Here is a 21525-nt window from a genome sequence, read left to right on the forward strand (position 1 = left end):
CAGAGAAGCTGTGGCTGCCCCTGGATCCCTTTGAGTGCCCAAGGCCAGGCTGGACATTGGGGCTGGGAGCAGCCTGGGACAGTGGGAGATGTCCCTGCCCATCCCTGGATGAGCTYTAAGGTCCTTCCAACCCAAACCATTCCATGATTMCCCACTTCCCCTTGAGAAGAACCCCCAAGAACACACAACGGGAACAAAGGAATTTTTTTAGGATTTCTCACCATGCAGCAATAAGAAAATGAACATTTCCCAGCACACAGTACCTGGCAAAGGATGGCTTCTCCCCCGCTGCTCCCGTGAGTCAGATGCACAATAACCGAGTCCTTCTCAGCATTGTTTAATCGGCTCAGCGTCCTCACCGTGCCGGGTTCTTCCTTCAGCCCCATCTCAAACACAAATCCACTGAGCAGCAGGCTCAGCCTCAGCTCGCTGCTGTCCTTCCTGCACACCACCAGCTCACGGACAGCCCTCCTCAGCTCCTTCCTGCGCTTTATCCGCACGCCCCCAAATGCAAACGACGAGGAAAAACCCAAAATCTTCCCCCCTTGGGATAAAAACCTCATAAAAAGCTTGTGGCTCCTCTCAGGGATGGGCTCCTCGGTGGCAAGGACCAGCAGCAGGGAATTCTCCACCCAGGGATCCCGCAGMAGCTGCTCCTGCTGCAGCTGGTAGATGGTGTAGCTGTCGGCACCCGTGCATTCCTGCAGCACCGACTTCACCCGCTCGAACCGCGCCTCGGCAGCCTCCGAGCCCAGGTAAATCAGGATATTTGGGGGTTTCCCAGCCATATTTATCCTTTCCACCCCTTTTTCCAGCCATTCATCCTTCTCCTCCTCCTCCAGCTCGCTGCTGCAGCGCTCGGGGAGCTCGGGGATGTTCTCGGCGGAGGCGAATTTCACCGACTCGATGGTGCTGTTCTCCAGCTGMCGGCACTCGCGGCAGCTGGAAAGGTGCAGGTGTCGGTGCTCCCCAGCTCCTGCCTCCTGCTCACACAGCTTTTGGGGCTCATCCTSGTGCTCCTTTTCTTCCTCCAGCTTGGATTTCCCCTCCTTGCCTCGCCCTGTAGGCTCAGCCCTCCCCGATCCTGATTTCAGGGCAGTTCCCGCATCCATGGCTGCGCTTTTCTCTTTCGGCGACGGCGCCTCCTGGGCCAGCTCCTTCAAGGCAGATTCCTCTAAATGGACAGCTGGAAAAGGAAAAAAAAAACAATAAAAGGGGTTAAAATAATGGCATTAAAAGAGCTGTGATAAATATCATTAACAGCAGGGTTTAATTTAATTTCAGTACTAATTATCTGTAACAGCAAGAATTTCACTTGTTTAACACCAAGTCACATTTTCCCCCTTGTTTAACACACCAAATCCCATTTCCCCCCTTTAACACACCAAATCCCATTCTCCCCTTTTTTCACACATCAATTCCCATTTTCCCCCTGGTTTCACACATCAATTCCCATTTCCCCCCTTGTTTCACACACCAAATCCCATTTCCCCCTTGTTTTACACAAGTCCCATTTCCCCCTTTTTCAAACACCAAGTCCCACTTTCCTCCTTTTTAACTCACCACGTCCCATTTCCCCCCTAAAACAACACAAATCTGCACTCACAACACAAACTTAAAAACCAAAACGAAGAGAAGGGAGCACCTCTGGAAAAATACTGCTCTTTTAAGGAGGGCAGGGTTTAAAATCCCTYGCTGCTGTTTTGAAATGAAGTATTTTGAAATAAGTTAATAAAGTTTTGGTATTGGGTAAGATCCAGATATTGAACCACGWCCCATGCACTGCTGAAGGCTGCAGATAAAGGTTTGACACAAAGAAAATGGAGTAAAAGAATATTTGAACCGATTTCAGACTGCAGAATTGGAGAGAGACCCACCCACAGCAAGATTTGGGGGTTAAGAACCCAAGGRAAAACTAGAAAATAGGAAGAACTGTTAAAAAAAAAATCCCATTAATCCCCCCAAAAATGACAGAATTGCAAAGATAAATGATTTGTGGCAGATACAAGTGAGAAGWGGAGAACAAAGATTATTATTGTCAGCAAGAAATGTGCAGAGAAAACTAAGAGGAGAGAAAAAAATTCRTAAGGGAGGGTTTCTTCAGCTGCTGAGCCATGAAAATACTTCAAGTCTGAAAAAACTTACTGAATCTATCCCCACTCCTACAAAACCAAATAAATTTATTATGGAAATTCAGGGAGAAACTTGATGAACAAAACTTAATTGAGAAATTTGATGAATAAAATTTTGTTACGACACATTAGCTCCAAGTTCAATCCCTTTTCTTACAAAATTAAAGAAATTCCCATCAGACACATTTGGGAAAAAACCCTACTGCACTGCAGCTAAATGTTGTGGATTTTGTCATTCCCTAATTTCTGTCAGTGAACTATGATCTACATTTAAAAAAAAAAAAGTAAATGAAAATCCCATAAAAACAAAACAACAAAAAAACCCAAATAAGAAACCACAAAAATCCACCAAAACCAAAAAAAACCCCAAAAATTACACACCAAAAAATCTCAAGCCCCCCCTCAAAAAACCCAACAAAACCAAAACCCCCAAACAAAACAAAAACAAAAAAAAGAAAAAAAAACACAAAAAAAACCCCAATAAAAACAAAAATAAAACAACAAAAATAACCAAAAACAAAAACCCCACCTAAATTGTTCTCAATCCATGTCTAGCTTTGGACACACTTTTATTTCAAATATGAAAAAAGAGAACATTTGCCTAAAAACTTCTGGGTTTGGTAGCTTTTTGGTGGTTGGCGGTTTTTCTGTGGGTTTTTTGTTTGTTGTTGGGGTTTTTGTTGTTGTCGTTGGGTTTTTTTGTTTGGTTGGGGGATTTATTTGCTGTTGTTTTGTTTGGGGTTTTTTGGTTGTTATGTTTTGGTTTTTGGTTTTGTTTTTCCCAAATAGATTTGTTAATCTAACAGACAAGACTTATAAAACCGTATTTTCTAAATTCTGCTTTGGAGCAGAGGGTGGGATGATYTTTAGSGTCYTTCCCAACCCAAACSATYCCATGATCCTACAAAATCAAAGCAGAGCTACAAAGGAATCAACTCCCTACAATCTCAACAGCAAAAAGCTGTCAAAATAAATTCAATTTTTTTTGTAGGTAAAGACYACATAAAAAATCCTAAAATAACCATAAAATGAAGATGTTTGGGTTATTAAAAAGGATCAGGAGGATACTTACAAACAATCCTGTGTGGCAGCATCCCATTATCCATCTGCAGCCTGTCTTCCAGGAAGGCAATCCCAAGGCTACTGAAATTATCTACACTGGCTTCAGCAATTAACTGAAAAGGTTCCCCAGCTTTATAGGCCAAGGGTGAACAAAAGTCTGACCACTTCACAATCTAGAACAGAGCATATGGATGGATTTGAGTTGGGGAAGAGTATGGGAAAATWCCTAAATATCAATATGGGTGGGTTTTAGGTGGGGAAGGTCAAAGAAAAATATCGAAATACTGACATGGATGGGTTTCAGTTGGGGAAGGACAAAGAAAAATACCCAAATATTGACATGGATGGCTTCAGTTGGGAAATGTCACGGGAAAAAACCCAAATATCGATATGGATGGGTTTCAGTCAGGAAAAGTCATGAAAAAGTATTCAAGTATCGACACGGATGGGTTTCAGTTGCAGAAGGTGAAGGAAAAATACCTAAAAATCAACATGCTTTCAGTTGTGAAGAACATGGAAAAATACTCAAATATCAACATGGAAGGGTTTCAGTCAGGAAAAGTCCCGGGAAAATACTTAACYCTCAATATGGACAGCTTTCAGTTGGGAAAGGTCACAGAAAAATACCCAAATATTGACATGGATGGGTTTCAGTTGGGGAAGGACAAAGAAAAATACCCAAATATCAACATGGATGGGTTTTAGTTGGGGAAGAGCATGGAAAAATACCTAAATATTGACATGGATGGGTTTCAGTTGGGAAAGACATGGAAAATAGCCAAATATTGAGATGGATGGGTTTTAGTTGGGGAAGGTCAATGAAAATACCCAAATATCAACATGGATAGCTTTCAGTTGGGGAAGGACACAGGAAAATACCCAGATATTGACATGATGGGTTTTAGTTGGGAAAAGTCACGGGGAAAATACTCAAATTATCAACGTGGATGGGTTTTAGTTGGGGAAGGACATGGAAAAATATCTAAATATTGACATGGATGGGTTTCAGTCAGGAGAAGTCCCGGGAAAATACTTAAATCTCAACACGGACGGCTTTCAATTGGGAAAGGTCACAGAAAAATACCCAAATATCAACATGGATGGCTTTCAGTTGGGGGAAAAGTCACAGGAAAATACCCAAATATCAACATGGATGGCTTTCAGCTGGGGAGGGTCAAGGAAAAATACCCAAATATCAACATTATTGTGATTTTGCAAGAGGAAATGCTGGAGACTGGAACAGAATCCAAGGAATTTATTGAGGTAGGGTTGTTTGAGGTAGCAAAGATGATGCCCTGATGGAAGAGAACAACATCCACKCCAAGTGTTGGGAGAAAATTGGGAATGGAATCATTCCCAAAGATCAAGGCTATAAAAGTTTCAAGCAGCAGAGCATTGTCTCATTCTGGAAGAAAAATTCCRTTTGGATTTACTTCCTTCCTTCAAAATGTAAGCAAGAAACAGAAGTAAACTCCAAAGAACAAAAGTAAATGACAAGGGTTTGAAAAAAATTAGCAGAAGCATGAATTAAACCCACCCCTGGAAACTGTGAGGAAGATCTGGAGCTTTGGAGCTTTTTGTTCACAGCACCAAATAAAAAATCAAAGGTAAAATGTAATTCTTGCTGCACAGTGCAAAYAAAGTGAGCACGCAGAAGCAGCTCCCAAAGTAAAGCTCTTGCCAAAAGCTGTAATCCTGCTCAGGCAACAATCCCTTTGCTCCAGAGTAGGGCAAGAATCTTCAGCGAATACTTTCAAGCTTTCCTGCTACAATTTAAGATCAAAATTCCACCAGAATAAAGGAAGAAAGGCCAGCTCTTAGCAAGAGATGAGAAATCTTTTATTCTCCTGGGTCCACCTCATTTTCACCGGCCTCAGACCACAGCTAGTGCTCCAAAAAATGCCTTTTTTGGCTAGAAATTTGCCTTTTCTAGCTAGAAATTCYCCTTTTTTGGCTAGAAATTCGCCTTTTTTTGGCTAAAAATTCCCCCAGGTCCTAGAAGCAATGTGTTCTCACAGCCCTTGGCCATGGTGACAGCCAGAGGAACCAAAACTAGGAGCACTTCACTGTGCTCAGTTCACATAGAAGAATGATAAACAGAATAAAACAGCKGTCTTTTTCCTCTTTAATTTTGATTTTTTGCCTGGACTGTCACTTTTGAGCTTTGTAAATCAAATAAATTATTAATAGCTATATAAGAATGCAAAATTTTCTGTCCTACAGAAAACGAAAGCAAAACCAAGAAGATACAAAAAAAAAAGAACTGCAAAAGAATAAATGTGATAATATATTCTATTGTATTTTGTTGTATTGCATTATATTATATTATATTATATTATATTACATTACATTATATTATATTATATTATATTATATTATATTATATTATATTTCATATTAAATATAGTATTGTATTATATTAGGTATAATTTAGTATATTCTATTCTATTGTATTTTATTGTGTTGTATCATATTATGTTGTTATGTTATGTTATGTTATGTTATGTTATGTTATGTTATGTTATGTTACATTATATCACACATGCTTATAAATTATATCATATATATATATATATGATATATATGTCATACATATATTATAAAAAACACGTGTATTATATTCATATATATACTTTTTTATAATATATACTGTATAAAATATTATGTTATAAATAATTACASCCTCAATGCAGATGTTTTCATGGAAATTCCTGCTACAAAAAGCAAAAATAAAATAAAAATCTCCAGTCTGAGCAGTACCCTCTGAGCCAAGAGCTGCTACCCCACCCCACTGATCTCCAGGGGCAGGATCCCCCTGGATGGGGATGGATTCCACCTCTCAAAGGTGATAAAATCATTTCCAAACCAGCCAGTGCAGGGGTTGCAAGGGACCCAGGGGAAGGARGAGCAGAAGATTGGAGCAGGAAAGGTCCCACCAAGCTCTCAGTGCTTCCAGCCTCCCATCATGGAGCCAAGGGTTTTCCCTGGTGCAGCAATTCTCCTGGATATCACTGCAGACCAAGCAGCTCCAAAACCCTGCTCTGGTCTGGAGCAGGCAGGGGGGGAAGGCACCAAAACTCTGATTGCAGCCCCAAATGTGGWGCTGTGCCCRTTCCCAGCCTGTCCTTTCATCCCTGCCCTTGGATCAATCCTCTCCCAACTCCTCTGCTCCAAACTCTGCTCTGTTCTGGAATTGACAGTGGGTCACAAGTCCAATTGCAGCCCCAAAGGTGGAGCTGTGCCCATTCCCAGCCTGTCCCTGCTCTTGGATCAATCCTTTCCAAYCCCTCTGCTCTGGAGCTGACAGAGGATGAAAGCACCAAAACTCTGATTGTAGCCCCAAATCGTGCCCGTTCCCAGCTTGTCCTTTTATCCCTGCCCTCAGATCAATCCATTTCCCAGCCCCTCTGCTCCAAACCCTGCTCTGCTCTGGAGCTGACAGGATGGAAGTACCAAAACTCTGATTGCAGCCTCAAATGTGGAGCAGTGCTCGTTCCCAGCCCGTCCTCCCATCTCTGCCCTCGGATCAATCCTTTTCCCAACCCCTCTGCTCTGGARCTGACAGGRGATGAAAGCACCAAAACTCTGATTGCAGCCCCAAATCTGAAGCAGTGCCCTTCCCAGCCTGCTCTCCCATCTCTGCCCTCGGATCAATCCTTTCCCAACCCCTCTGCTCCACACCCTACTCTGTTCTGGAGCTCACAGGGGTCCCTGCCCTCGGATCAATCCTTTTCCCACCCGCTCTGCTCTCCGTGTCCACCCCAGCAGAGCCCTGCTGGATCATCTCCCGTCACAGGAGAGCTGGAAAATGCTGGATCCTCACCCAGAGGAGCAGACAGGCCACGAGCACCTGGGGATGRGATCTCCTGCAACCCCAAGAAGGAGTTTAAACCTGGCCCCAGAACACAAAGGGGACAGCTGGCCCTTGAGGGGCCACTCAGGACAATCCCTCCCCACATCCCCGGGGCTGATCCCGGCTCGGGGCAGAGCCTGATCCGTGGAGGAGCTCTGGAATCCCAGCAGGTTTGACTGCAGCCTGCACAGACCCATCCTGGTACACCTGCCCCTTGCTCCTCAAASATCCATCTCTCCTCTCCTGCAGCATCCCAGTGTCTAAAAGGGACTTTAAACAAAGCAGGAGAAGGATTTTCCACAGGGACCACAACCCCAAAGTGCTCCAAACCCCAAYGWCCAGCCTGGCCTTGGGCACTCAAAGGGATCCAGGGGCAGCCACAACTTCTCTGGGAATTCCATCCCAGCTCCTCTCCACCCTCCCAGGGAACAATTCCTGCCYAATATCCCACCCCAATCTCYCCTTTTCCACTTTGAAGCCATTCCCTGGCTCCTGTCCCTCCAGCCCTTGTCCCCAGTCCCTCTCCAGCTCTCCTGGAGCCCCTTCAGGCCCTGCAWGGGGCTCYGAGCTCTCCCTGGAGCCTTCTCCTCTCCAGGTGAGCACCCCCAGCTCTCCCAAACTGGCTCCAGAGCAGGGAGACAATTCCCACCCACAGCCAGTTAAAAATGAAAAAACTGAAAAACCTGAAACTGAAAAAACCTCATTAAAACATCTACGGGCCTGTTTGAAACATAAACTAGAACTCAATTATTTACAATKATTTCAATGAAGCGATTACCTTTTTATTCCCAATAATATCACAACTCATYTCCACTTTTTCTTTACAAAAACCAGAGCCACTCACCTCTTTTGAAGAGTCAGGTCCTTTCTGTAGGGTCTCTGTCTGGRCAGAAATGCTTTCTGTTACAAAAGCTATGTGTTCTGCTGTGAGCAGCTTCTCAGGGTAAATCACAGGAGAAATGAGAAGGAGTCTCCACCTGTTTAAGTCATCAAGGAACTGGAAAAAAGGGGAAAGAAAAAATGTCTGGAGAGGAAGGAGCTCATTGAAGAATTCCTTTTTAAATTCAAATCTGGCCCTTCAGCCTTAAGGGAAGTTTGGTGAGTATTTCACATTCCCTGTGAGACATAAGAAGCGGTAAAGCTCTGAGCCATTCCACAGGAACAYAGTAAAATAAAACTAAAAGTGATAATCTCAGTTTTTCAGCCAAACTCCAGCTTTCAGCTTTACAGGAAGAAAGGACACAAAACCCCCTGGCAATGTGACTCCTGAGGGACATTTGGCACTGGCAACACCCCTCATTCACCTGATCCTCCTGTCCCAACCCCACTGAGTATTGAATCCTCATGCATCTGCACCAAAATTCCTCATTCATTATCAAACTCATGAAACACAAAGAAATAATTCATTCAGAATCAATTTTGCCGTAAGTTATTCTTATCCACCACTCAGCAGACCATTGCACAAATGTTTTCTCCATTAAATTACAAAAAGTTCCCTCTCTTGTCCTCACCAAAAAGCAAATTAAGCTCAAAACCTGGAATCAGSAAACCAACAAAAACATTTGAGAAACCTCAAAACTTCTCAGTAATCTGTTCTCATAAAATATAATATCAATTTTTAATTTTTATAGAGATTTTGCACTAAACTTAATTTGTCTGACGTGTTTTTAAAATGGCAAACATCGGAAATAYCTACTTTGCTACTGCCATGCTAAAAACACCTAAAAAAGCAGACAGAATTCCCCTCTGGCACTAAATTCTAACACTGAACACGTCCATCATTGCACATCTCAAATGAAACCAGAGTATCAGAATATTGAGGCTCTGGGGGCAGTTCACTGATCCAACCCCCCTCAGAGAGCACAGGAGCTGCCCAACCAAGCAAAYTCTGATTTCTCCCACAGGAAAGTGAACTGAACTCAGGAAGCTTTAAAGYACCTTAAACATCTGATTTGGCTAAAGATCAAACAAACAAAAAAAAAAAAAAACCACCACCTTTTCCAGGTTATGATTTATGACTTGCTGGTATTTTGAGTTTCTGATCACAGTCCAGCCTCAGTTATGGCTACTGAGAGAGTACAGGAGTTTTGCTGGCTGCCCAGAAGCCAAAAAAAAAATTCTCAGTTAAGCTTTTATCTCTCCAAAAATGATGTGAAGAGCTCCCCAGTGATGCAGGGACAGAATCCTCACTCAGAGGTGCCGCATAATAGGACCTGCCCCAGGGGTTCTCGGAGTCAAATGCTGTCAACATGAATTTTAAAGAGACAAAAAAATATTGAATAACAGCCCTGAGCCTATGCCAAACTTCATGCCAAGCTGCAATCCCCCAGAGGGCTTCCCAGCTCCCAACAAACCGAGCAGATTATAAAATCAGTCTGCGTGAGTAATGCTGCAGACAGAAAAAAATGTGCTCGCTGTGCATCTGCATCAAAAATCCTCATTTGTTATCGAGGACAGAGGAGAAGCTGTTTCAGCAACGAGCAGGAGAGGGGCAAGGAACAGAAATACTTGAAATCCTCCTCAGAAAACAATCATCCAACTGAGGCAGAACTCTTCTAGAAACAGCTTTGTTTTGTTTTGAAGAGTTTTATTGGAATGTGGATGAAGCGTTTCACTCATTGTGAAAGATTCTGAGATTATTTCACCCTTAAAAGCAGTGGTGGCAATCTGTTCATTGAACAGCAAACAAAAACTGGTTTTAAATAGAACCAGCTCCATCAGCRTTTCTAATCTTGTTTTCCCTCACTGCAAATGTTCTGCTCGCCCAGTGAATTTATGAAAAGCTTCTCTGCTTCCTGAAGAGCACTTAGCCAGTGCCACGCTCCATRAATCCCGTTCCAGCCTGGAACAACCGAAATAATTCCCACCAGCACACACAGCAGAGACATCAGCAAAAAGCAGAGATCAAGCAGAGCCTTACCCACACCGATTCCAGCATTTAATGACAACCTTAGACAAACCCAACGTGCTTTTAAATAATTCAAATTATCTGGGGGCAGTGCCAGGGGAGTTCCACTGCTAATCCTGAAACTCAAGCAAGCTGACTTTCAGTTTTGCTTCCAGCACTGCAAGTGGACCTGGTTCAGGCAYTGGATTTTTCCACTGTCATGGGCTGCCACAGTCTCTCCCCACCCCTGCTCATTTGTAAAAAACTGYGATTTTCATTATTTACCAACTTTTAAAACAATTAAAACAAGTTAAAACACTTAAAACAATGTTTAGTACGGGGAGAAGCACACAGCTCTCTGTGACCAAAGGTTCGGTTCACGTTCCAAGACAGAACCAGTGACGTTTTGAATGTCTGACACGGATCCTGAATGCACAAACATCGCATGTATTTTTAGACTAAAGCCTTGTGTGTGCTCAAAGTATGTTGCTGAAATTAAAACAGGCATTTCCCAGGGATGTGGAGAAGTCAGAACAAGGGGGAAAGGCCTTAAATGGAAAGTGAGCACATTTAGATGGAATATTAGGAAGAAAATCTTCCCTGGGAGGGTGGAMGGCCCTGGCACAGGGTGCCCAGAGAAGCTGTGGCTGCTGGAAGTGTCCAAGGGCAGGCTGGACAGGGCTCGGAGCCCATGGCAGGGGTTGGGAACTGGAAACGTGAAATGCTACCAAGCCATCCCATAACCACAGCTGTCCTTACAAAGATGCACTTAATGCATCCCTCGGCCCATTTCCTATTCCAACCAGCTCGAACAAGCAGTGAAGAGAGGAAACCACACSTGAACTAACATTCTCTACCAAAGCGCCCACCTGGGTCTCCCCTCCTCCTTCCCCGTGCCTGTGACAGCGCGGCGGAATTCCCTCCACGCGTTAATTTTCCCAATCCCAAATCCCTGCCCGCCACCAATCCCCAAAAACAAACCACAGCCGCGTCCCCTCTCCCCATTCCCGGAGCTCCGCGGGGCGGGGATGCGCATCCCCGTTACCGCGGCAACCGCCGCACCCGGAGCATCCCCGTTACCGCGGCAACCGCCGCATCCCCGCGCCTCCCCGCGCATCCCCGCCGCTCTACCTGCGCCTCGCCGGTGCAGAACACCTTTCCGCCGATGCGGAGGCAGACGCGCTCCTCGGGGTGCGGCTGCCGGGCGCAGAAGGTGAAGGAGCAGCGGGAGCGGTGCAGCCTCCGCACGGTGCTGCGGACGAGCGCGGCCGAGCGCGGYCCCCAGCGCGCCCACAGGTACAGGTAGCACAGCGTGATCAGCATGGCGGGCGCGCGGCCCCGCCCCCGGCCGCTCCGGCCAATCGGAGCGCCGTGCGTCAGTCGGGGCGGGCGCCGCTCCCAGCGCTGATTGGCTGGTGGGGTCCGGCGCGCGGCGCCCCGCCCCTTTTGTATCGTCGCTTCCCCCCCTCTTCCTTCCACCGGCGGCTGAAGGGAACGCGGCGGCGGCGCCTCACGACCGAGCGCTGACGGCAATGCGCAGTTTTGCGGTAAAACAAAGTGTAAAAAAAAAAAAATTAAGGAGCGCTCAAAATCGTTTGAAATGGCTCGGGGCGTTGTCTCTTTGCAACGGGTGAGTTGTCGCCGTGCTCTGGAGGAGGAAGAGGAGGAGGAGCAGGCGAGATCCTCCCTCAGCCGGCGCCACGGTTCGGCTCCTTACGGAATCGCGGAAAGGTTTGGGTTAAAAGGGACTTAAAGATCACCCAGCTCCACCCTCTGCCGTGGGCAGGGACACCTTTGAAAGAACTGAGAGGGAGATGTCTTTACAAACAATCTGCGGGCCTGCTGGTGGATAAGGCCAGGTACTGATAGGTGAAAGGCGCAATGGGAGGAACCATAAATTCCAGAGGAATTCGGCCAGTTGGCACAGACTGTTAGTGAAACAAGGCAATTCTAAATCCCTGGGCTTAGAGAAAAAAAAACCATAAAGAAAAGGTGGGGGGGGGGGGCTGGGTCAAGGGGAGGGAATGCACATTAGAAGGGGATCTATTCCATCAGAATTATTATTAGGCGATTCGGGAAATCTGTACCTCTCAATTACCTCAGCCAATGGTGAGAGAGAGGGAACTGCAGCCGGGAAATTAGGAATAAAAGGAGGCTGCGTCCACTATCGATTTRAGAGAGGCCCCATGGAAATGTCCCATGGCCTCTCCCTTTAGYCAAATAAAGTTACAGGACTCCTCTGTCTCCTTTTTGGACATAAACCTCTGCTGTTTGTGGATTAATTWTACTGACACCTCCCACTGTCCCAGGCTGCTCCCAGCCCCAATGTCCAGCCTGGCCTTGGGCACTCAAAGGGATCCAGGGGCAGCCACAGCTTCTCTGGGCACCCTGTGCCAGGGCCTGCCCACCCTCCCAGGGAACAATTCCTGCCCAATATCCCATCTGGCCCTGCTCTCTGGCACTGGGAAGCCATTCCCTGGCTCCTGTCCCTGCAGCCCTTGCAAATTGTCTCTCTCCGTGGTTCCTGTGGGCTCCTTCAGGCCCTGCAAGGCCACAATGAGCTCAGCCCAAAGCTTCTCCTGTCCAGGCTGAACAATCCCAGCTCTCCCAGCCTTTCCTCCCAGCACAGCTGCTCCATCCCTCTGACCATCCTGCTGCCTCCTCTGGGCTCTCTCCAGCAGCTCCACRTCCTTCCTGTGCTGGGCCCCAGGGCTGGAGCAGCTCTGCAGGTGGGGTCTCACCTGAGCAATGGGGCACAGAATCCCAATTCTTTCCCTGCTGCCCAGGCTGTGGATGCAGCCCAGGATAAACCCTGCAGCTTCTGTTCTCCAAAGCTAACACTTTACAGGAGAGGATCCTGTCTTCCTYAGAAATATCTCCACACTGACCTGACCTTGTTTCAGGACTGACAGTGTCCTTAAGCTGCAGTTCCCCTTCCACACAAAACCAGGAGAAAACACTGTCTCTAGTTCCAATCCCTGGAGCCACCAAAGCCACAAATGGATGCATATAAGTTCACCCAATGCGTTGGATTCACCAAATAAGAAAGATGAAGTTGAACTGAACGTTGACATCCAAGTGAAGAAAGAGCCTGTCGGGGTGTTAAACTGCAGGATTTCCATGTGCTGTGTGGGGTACAAACACAAATTTCTCCTTCAGAATATACAGCAGAGGTAGCAAGTTTTCCTTTACTCCTCCAGTACATCTGTGCACAGATGTTACCAAATAATTTCCATGTTTTATAGGGAAGGTAGTCACAACACTGAGCTTTGTGAGAAGCCATGGATCAGTCTCATCCCAGCAGATATCTAGTGGGTGAGTGAAAAGAGGACATAAAAAATGCAAAATGCAAGGCTACAAGGAAGAAGCCAACACCAACATTCCCTGATGTGTGACAGTTGTTTCCTGAAAAGAGCATGAAGCCACAATCTTTTATTGTTATTCTGAACTTAAGGCCTTGGTAATGCTTGGAAATTTAGTGAAACAGGTATTGTGACATAACAGTTTTATTCCTGAGTGGATCTCCTGCAGCAGCACGCTGGCGCTGGAGATAAACAAGGAACAAATTAGTTCTACTGTCACATTTCAAGTGAAGGGATGAGAGGAAATGGCCTCAAATTGTGCCAGGGGACATTTGGGAAAAAAGTTTCCCTGTCAGAGTGGTCAGGCCTTGGAATGAGCTGCCCAGGGAGGGGGTGCAGTCCCTGTCTCTGGGAGTGCTCAGGAGSAGTCTGGATGTGGCCCTTGGGGACAGGCTTTGGGGTGATGCTGCTGGGGCTGGGGTGGCACTGGGTGATCCCAAAGGGCTCTTCCCACCTTGATGGTTCTGTGATTCTGTTATTTTCCCACCTGGCATTGAACACCTCCAGGGATGGGATTCAATGTTTCCACTAACAGATTACACTTTCATTTGAAATTCAAAGAGTTAAAATGTTTCTCCTTCTCCATCTCAAACTGAAGAAATGCCAGCCTTGTGCCGCTGCCATATCCTGCCCTACAGAGAGGAGCAAATCTCCTGTGCTCCTCACCTGGCACCTTACACTGCTCCTTTGTGTGACTTTATCTCATGCAGGAACTCAAAATCCTTGCCTGGGCACATCAAAAGAAAGAAAACAAGCGAAGGATCCGATCTCCAAAGAAAGCTCTCCACTCTGGAATTCACTTTCTCCGGGTTAGTCCGACAGCACACGCACCACTGAGCCCGTGAGTGCACAAAGCACAACTGTTTGTGTAACCTTCCACAGGCAGCTGTGCTTGAAATTCTGTGGTGACACCGAATGCAGTCAGCTCCACAATGAGCATTTTTGGATTTTGAATTTCTCCTAACACCGAAAAGTTTAGGAGTAAATGAGAAAGCTGAATTAATGCTTCACTGTTCAAGGGAATCTAAAGCAGAACAGGCAAAACCAGTCCCTGCTTTAAGACAAGCTCCTGTTTATGTTGACACAGAATTAATTTAGAGCTGTGGAGTCGCTGTAGGTTTTCCAGTTTTTATTATAGTGGAATTTAGACTTAATCATCACAAGCTTTGACTAAAAAGGGAAGAATTTTARATTGGGAAACATTCTGTTGTTGTTATTATTATTAAACCAAGGCCTTGCATGCACCAGGGAATTGACTAAAATAGGTTTTCTGAAATAACCATTTCAATCAGGGTGGAAGGAAGCTTTGAAAAAACAGAGAGCAATATCAGCCCTGAGACATCCCAACTCTGCTGTGAGTGTGTAACCTCAGCGTAGATSAGTTTCTCTTTTTGACTTTAAAGGAATATTTTGAGACTGACCTTGTGGTGCTTTGTGAACAGCTCTGTTTCCTTCTCCCTCTGCTTCTTGAAAGCTTTTCCAAGGATTTCTCTTTGATGAGTTTTGCATGCTATCAGCACTTGTCTTATTTTGTTTAATACCAGATACTATTCAAAAGCATAAATGCTGGAGAAGTTTCCTGGCTCCCCAAATAAACCAATTTATATGGAGCAAATGCACAACTGCCTTCATGAAAAAAAAAGCATAAAACCAATTTCTCACAAAGATAAAAGGTTCTTACAATTAACATGAAAAGTTTTCTGATTCTSTGTTCTCCACCAAATATCAAAACCATGCCCCTTACATTAAAGTTAAGTGTATTGCAAAGAGAAACCTGACTTTGGCAAATTATTTCCTTGAAAATGCCAATTAATGTGGTGTGGTTTGATTAATTACATAATATTAATCATGTAGTATTGGCATTTTTTCCTACATGTAATTGTATTTGTTTCTTCACCAAAATTCTGCTTTCRTTAATTTCTATTTTCGATAATTCCATCACAAATTTGGTCCTGCAGGGCTTTACCAAGAGGTTGAATTGAGAATCCCTTTGCACCTTCTGGATATTGTGTGTCAGTAGGTCAGGCTTTGGTCCTGCACTAATCTCCGTGCTGGCAGCCTCCATCCAGAGGAATAAATCAATTATCCTCACACACAGATCTGATTGCAAGATCACAGACATGACTTCTGTAATGCAAACTTCCCTTTCCACTATCAAGTTAAATCAGAACTAAATAAAACTAAGCTGCTGAAATTAAATATGTGTGTGTCAGACTGTGATTTAGCAAGATATTTAATTACACTTTCAAGAAGTTAGCCATTTTTCCTCAGGACCCRTGCTGTTATTGAAGATATATTTTGTTATTTGAATATCATTCACCATGTTTTTCGTTTTAATAATTGCACTGGTTTTGATACAGAAATGTTTAAAGGGATTGAGATGGCACATTTTTTATTTAAAATAGGGTACTATTTATTTATTTACAACTTCAGAGGTGTCACAAAGTAATTAAAGCATGAGAGGGAGTAGATTTAGGCTGAAGGTGCCCAATTCACACCAAATAATCAGTAGGAACTCTGGGGTGGTCAGTAAATGACATTATTTTTCGCTTTCTAGGAAGAAACCACATTAGAAACCAAGTTGATTCTATTCAGTCTTTGTAGGCTTAAAGCATTTTTAGGGGAAAAAAAACATTTATGGGGAGAAATTGTTCCCTGGGAGGGTGRGCAGGCCCTGGCACAGGGTGCCCAGAGAAGCTGTGGCTGCCCCTGGATCCCTTTGAGTGCCCAAGGCCAGGCTGGACATTGGGGCTGGGAGCAGCCTGGGACAGTGGGAGGTGTCCCTGCCATGGCAGGGGTGGYACTGGATGAACTTTAAGGTCCCTTCCAAYGCAAACCATTCCATGATTCCATAATTCTCTGTTCAATACTTTCAAATAAAAAAATCCATGAAGTGGTGGAACTCACAGCCTTTATTCTTTGGTAGACAAATGAATCCTCTCTCTTCCCTCCATCAAATTTCAATTAAATCAAAGTACCATCCCTGCAGTCCTGAGGAATTCACCAGGCCKGTCTTTAAATCCACTGCCTTGCACAATTTTTGGTATTATTTTCTCTTTAAAAGCCAAAAAAAGTAAAGAAAAATACTTCACTTTTAAAAGAAAAATACTGAAAAATATGCCACATGTAAAGTCCTCTTTGCATTTCTGTTACACTTTTTTTAGGACAGGGTGAGGATAAGTTTTCCCAAGCCATGCAAAAGTCCATTTACAGGGTATAGTTAATATATTTAATATACAGAGTAAATTTAATATATTTAATAAAGAACCAATTCTGATTCTGCAATACTTCAGATAATTCTGTACATTCACATTCTGTAAAACAGGGAAAGGAAGGTAAAGGGGATATATTGCTTTTTTGTGGAGCCAAAAGCTAGCAYTGAGGCCTTGCAAGTTCTAAATCTAAAATTCAACCAATAATAGTATACCCCTAATATCTGAAAAAACAAAAGAGAGTCTAAAAGTCTAGATAGAAGAAGACAAAACAAAAGATGTTACCAAAGCAACGCGACTGAACAGCCTTGACTATCTCTAGGAAAAAAAAATGTTAAACAAAAACAATCAAATAGAACGGATACCAAAGACAGCAAAATTGCAACTTTTGAAAATTAACAACACTGCAACTTTTACAGCACACCAATCATATACTGACGAGTAGAGAAGGGGCTGCTAATTAACCAATAAATAGTTGCCATTTATGCAAAAAACTTAAAATACACCTATTGCTAAATAGATAAAAAGAACTCAATTCAATCCCATAATAAAGCAATCTATCTATATCTTGTTATTTGTGTCACGTTTTCCGTCTCTACTGAGGCATTTTTTTTGCTGACAAACCTGACAAAAAGCCTCTCTTTCCTTGCAGCCTCCAAGGTGAGAGCCCGACCTTCCTTTGAACTCCTTTGCTCCTCAAAAAAAAAAAAAAAAAAAAAAAAAAAAAAAAAAAAGGGACATTACCCTGCTTTTACCTGAGCCCGTGTTTGTTTTAGGGAAGATCCTGACACAAAGGAGGGGCTCAGAGCCTGTCCCGGCTTTCAGAGCATCCATGGAGGGAGCAGCGGGGAAGCGCTCCCGGGATTGCCGGGATTGCCGAGCGGGACTGCACCTGGGCAGGTAAGGCAGGAAAAATWCCCTTTTCCAGTTGGGAATCTCCGGCTCTGAGTGTTGTTAGTGGAATGAATCAATTTAATAGAAAATGGAAACGTTTGTCAACTTCAGGGGTAAAGGGTGAATGCATTTCTGGAAATGTTCCTCACTGTTTTATTTGGTTTGCTGAAGGTTCTTCCTTTTCACTCAATATTGCAGAACCTCTACATGAAAATTAAGATTGTGAAATTAAGATTGTAATAACCTTCTTCTTCTTCTTCTTCTTCTTCTTCTTCTTCTTCTTCTTCTTCTTCTTCTTCTTCTTCTTCTTGTTACTTCTTTTTATTTCTTCTTCTTATTATTACTCTTCTGACTTGTATTTGTATTTTTATTTTTATATTCAATTATTGTTATTTTTATTTTTTGCTTTTATGTTTATTTTAATTTTTTTATTTTTATGTTTATTTTCATTTTTATTGTTATTTAATGCTTGTTTATTTTTTAATTTCTATTTCTATTTTTATTTTTATTTTTTATTTTTATGTTTATTTTCATTTTCTTATTTTTCTTATTCTTCATGCTTATTCTTATTTTTTAACTGCTACTTTTATTTTTACCTTTATTTTTATGCTTATTTTAATTTTTATTTTCATGTTTATTTTTATTTTTTAATTTCTATTTTTATTTTATTTTTATTATTATTTTAATTTTTATGTTTCTTTGGAAAGCACTTTTCCATTTCCCTGCTTGGATCTGTTGCACAGCAACAGAAATGGGAAATATTGATGAAAGGAGCACCCAGAGGTGGTGAGCCCMCCAAACAAAAGGCAGACCCAGCACCCACCGCTCCATCTTGCTCTAATGGGATCTGTCCTCCTTGAGCTGCTGCCTCAAGAAATATCCAGGGAATCTGTCAGAGAGGGAGGGAGATGCACTTTAGGGTTTTTTTTCTGCATAAATAAAAAGATTTCAGCATTATTGAAACCATCTCGAGTTCACTTTGAGCTGTGAAATCCTAAAGGGAGAGGAGCCCTCAGTGAAAAATGGGCCAGAGGGTGCCTGGTGTGGGGGAAAAAGTCAAATATTTCCTGAGAAATCTGATTTAGCAAACTAAAATGCACTCAGGGGTGCACAGGGTGGGATTTTTGGGGGGGSTGTGCAGGGTCAGGAGTTGGATTTGCTGATCCTGGTGCTCCCTCCCMACTCAGGATATTCCACGATCCCGTTGTGTCYCGATCTTCCTGCAGCCCTGCTTTGTGGAGGCCCTGGATGCTCTCAGCGAGGGATGGGGCGGCCACCGAGAACCAACAAATGGTGAGAGAATTTTGGGGAAAATATTCCTCATGGAAAACAAGAAATTCAACAGGGGAAGCCAGGCTTGGCCATTTCTTCATTTGTTCCTTCAAACATTTCTTTAGTGTTGGAAAACGTGGTTCAAATCAGTGTTCTGTACATGGGAATGCTTGAGCAACTCTAATTTTGAGTCAGATATAGAATTATTATCACTTCTTATTAATATATTATTAAAATATTTATTATKATATAATATTAATATTATTATRATATTWGTATCATTGTCATATAYTATTATACCACAAATATTATAATRTAATTWTTGTAATATAATTCTTTATWATATAATTATTATAATATATTAATATAATCATTATCAAGAGCTGCAGAAACAACTGCTCACTCCACACAGCCCTCAATTTTAACAGCACTTTATATTGGTTTAATTATAGAAAAAAAGGAATAACCTCAGTTTGAAACCCTCAGGCCTAGTCTGGGTGTGATATTTTGTATATAGCGGGAATTTAAATTAAAATTATTTTAAGAAGAGATTTCAAAACTTTTGCTTTCAGATGCAAATTTTTTTTTTTTTTTTTTTTGGAGGGGAGGCATGTTGTTGTAAGTAAACCATGGAGGAAATCAGCAGAAAATTGAATTTTAAAGCAACTTTTACTGGCTTTGAAATGCCCTAGGATTTTTAGTTTTACTTGCTTGGGTGGGGAGATTTTTCAGGCTCAAAAAACAAAAATAAAAATTGAAGATAAACTCAGTCCTKATGTTTTATTGTCATGAAAGAACAGACTCGCGGTGATGATTTCAACAATTCCGCGTCAAGGAAACCAAAGCAACACCACTGTGGAATTTTACAGTTGCCTGTAGCAGAAAATAAGTGAAATCTTCATTTTGAGCCCATTCTAAATGATAAATCTGTCTCTTTTCAGCCAGAATCGGATGGTCAGCTAATAAATTACAGATCAAAAGGAGCCCTGGGCTTCCAGCATCCTGTGAGGTGAGTTAAATGCTGGCACCTGCCAAGTGGAAACTCAGCCCTTCTCTTTCTAGTGCCAGTTTAATTCCTCACCAAGTACAGTTTGGTTCTTCACCAAGCTGATTTTTATCCCTGGGAAAGATGCCCAAGCTGAGCAGAGCCTGAAACAACACGAAAATAAGGAGGAAGAAATCTTAAAACCTCCCCTTTTTTGGCCTCATTTGATTTATTTATTTTATTTATACATTTATATATTTATACATTTATATATTTAATTTATACATTTATATATTTATTTACATTTATTGATATGATAAAAAGCTCTCAAAGCCCAAATAATTAATAGGAACAGCTGCTAATGGAGTTGTTACAGATTTGAGGTGGCTTTAGTTTGCTCTTGATTAAAAGTTGAACTCCAGGTAAAACTTTTTATGTTTGGGGAGCTGATAAAGGTTTCATCAATATTTGGATTCTTTCAGGTTTAAAAATGTTGAAACTTCTAATTGGGATTTCCATTTCAGGAGGAAAATCAATGGAATTTTCCTCTTCTTCAAGCACTTATTCTAAAAGCTGTGGCATCTGAAATTCTGTGTGACCTTCAGAATTCCATTCAGATTCCATTGGAAATTGGCCAAAGGGGAACCAAGAGGGGCCAYTTATGGTTTCAATACGAAACAGTGAGGAATTGGAAATAGAAATATAAATAAATAAAWAAATCTACACCTCCTCCTCCACCTGGAGACACAAAATCCACTGAAATCAAACCTCTGTACCTCAGRCAAAAAACCCCAATCCAACCCTGTTGTCCTAACCTTAATTCCAGAATTCATTATTTACCAGAAAATAAGTTTTAATGTTCAGACTAGATTGGATGGGCGAGTGCTGCATTGTTGTATCTTTTTCTCTTCAAAYATGTTTCCTTCTTAGACTTTATTTGCCCAAATCCAAATCCCAGAAGTTTCTGGACAGCACTGGGGAGAAGGTTCTGGCAAATTTTCCAGTACAAGCCACGATTCACTTCTACAATGATGACACTGACTCTGAGGAAGAGGAAGAAAAAGTGAGCTCAGCCTAACRAGGAACAGCCTTGACAAACACAAAATCCACATGAAAAAAATGGAGAGATAAGAAAAGAACTGCCAGGAATGGATGGACAAACACCTGACCAAACAGAGAAATAGATCAAAGCTCAGAAAAAAACCTATTTATAATTCTCTTTCCGAGAAGAATGAGTCAATGAAGTGGAAAATGGGAGGAAATCCTTTCGTGTTTTACAGACTTTCAAATAAAACTCTGAAGCTGAACAAAAAATGGGAAGATTTCAGTCAGGTTGGTTTAAGTAAAACAGATAAAGAACATTACAATCACAGTAATTAGTTACTCATTAATGTTTACATTCCTGATAAAGTGAAAATTGGATTGATTATGAGTCTGAATAATGTAATATGAAGCCCCAAAATAACCCAAAGGCTTGGAAACACAATGAAATGGAGCGAGGAATTATTTCAAATGCAGAGACTGYTGCTGCTTGGCTGTGTGGGACAGATTTATTCTGCTATAAATGCTGAATGCCCAGATTTCCAGTGCAACCCACGGCCAGGACAAGTCCTAAACAACAGCTGGGATATTTTCTGGGGTTATGATATTCTRTTGTTATCAGATTTCTCCTCCTGTAATCTTTTGCCATTCAGAAAAAAAAGTCASCCTCRATTAAAAAYGATGATTTAATTTAAYGACACATTAAAACTTGTGGTACCTTCTTCACCTTCCCCACAATATTTTGGGTGCTCAGAGGTTTCTCAGCCATAAATGCTGAATGCCCAGCTGGCCCCATCCATTTCCAGTACAACCCATGGGTTCTAA

General features: G+C 42.6%; 2 protein-coding genes across 7 annotated transcripts in view; one reads left to right on the forward strand and one right to left on the reverse strand.

Annotated features, from left to right (window-relative positions):
* The window catches only part of HLCS (holocarboxylase synthetase), a 115393-nt gene extending 104117 nt beyond the window's left edge, over positions 1–11276 (reverse strand). The window contains exons 1-4 of one of the 2 annotated variants that reach the window (XM_057377226.1): positions 11066–11276; positions 7892–8044; positions 3205–3367; positions 264–1186 (exon numbers count right to left, since the gene is read on the reverse strand). In XM_057377226.1, coding sequence (XP_057233209.1) covers positions 264–1186; positions 3205–3367; positions 7892–8044; positions 11066–11257 — 1431 coding nt within the window. In that variant the 5' untranslated portion in view covers positions 11258–11276. Of the gene's footprint in view, positions 1–263; positions 1187–1563; positions 1623–3204; positions 3368–7891; positions 8045–11065 lie in introns of those variants that run through there. The other variant, XM_057377227.1, reaches the window with a different exon arrangement.
* A 114-nt stretch (positions 11277–11390) lies between these two features.
* Positions 11391–21373, forward strand: RIPPLY3 (ripply transcriptional repressor 3). 5 transcript variants are annotated; one of them, XM_057377232.1, is made up of 7 exons: positions 11391–11793; positions 13180–13421; positions 14007–14105; positions 17285–17408; positions 18590–18695; positions 19616–19683; positions 20590–21373. In XM_057377232.1, the coding sequence occupies exons 4-7, from the start codon at positions 17341–17343 to the stop codon at positions 20735–20737; spliced, it is 390 nt and encodes a 129-aa protein (XP_057233215.1). In that variant the 5' UTR covers positions 11391–11793; positions 13180–13421; positions 14007–14105; positions 17285–17340; the 3' UTR covers positions 20738–21373. The 5 variants fall into 5 exon arrangements, with proteins under 5 accessions (XP_057233215.1, XP_057233212.1, XP_057233214.1 ...); XM_057377229.1 differs by having other exon boundaries at positions 13180–14105; XM_057377231.1 differs by having other exon boundaries at positions 13180–14105; positions 18629–18695.
* Positions 21374–21525: the final 152 nt, after the last annotated feature.

This window comes from Malurus melanocephalus, unplaced genomic scaffold (genome assembly GCF_030028575.1).
Source record: "Malurus melanocephalus ecotype Western Australia unplaced genomic scaffold, MMel_1.1 scaffold_307, whole genome shotgun sequence".
NCBI classification, from domain to species: domain Eukaryota; kingdom Metazoa; phylum Chordata; class Aves; order Passeriformes; family Maluridae; genus Malurus; species Malurus melanocephalus.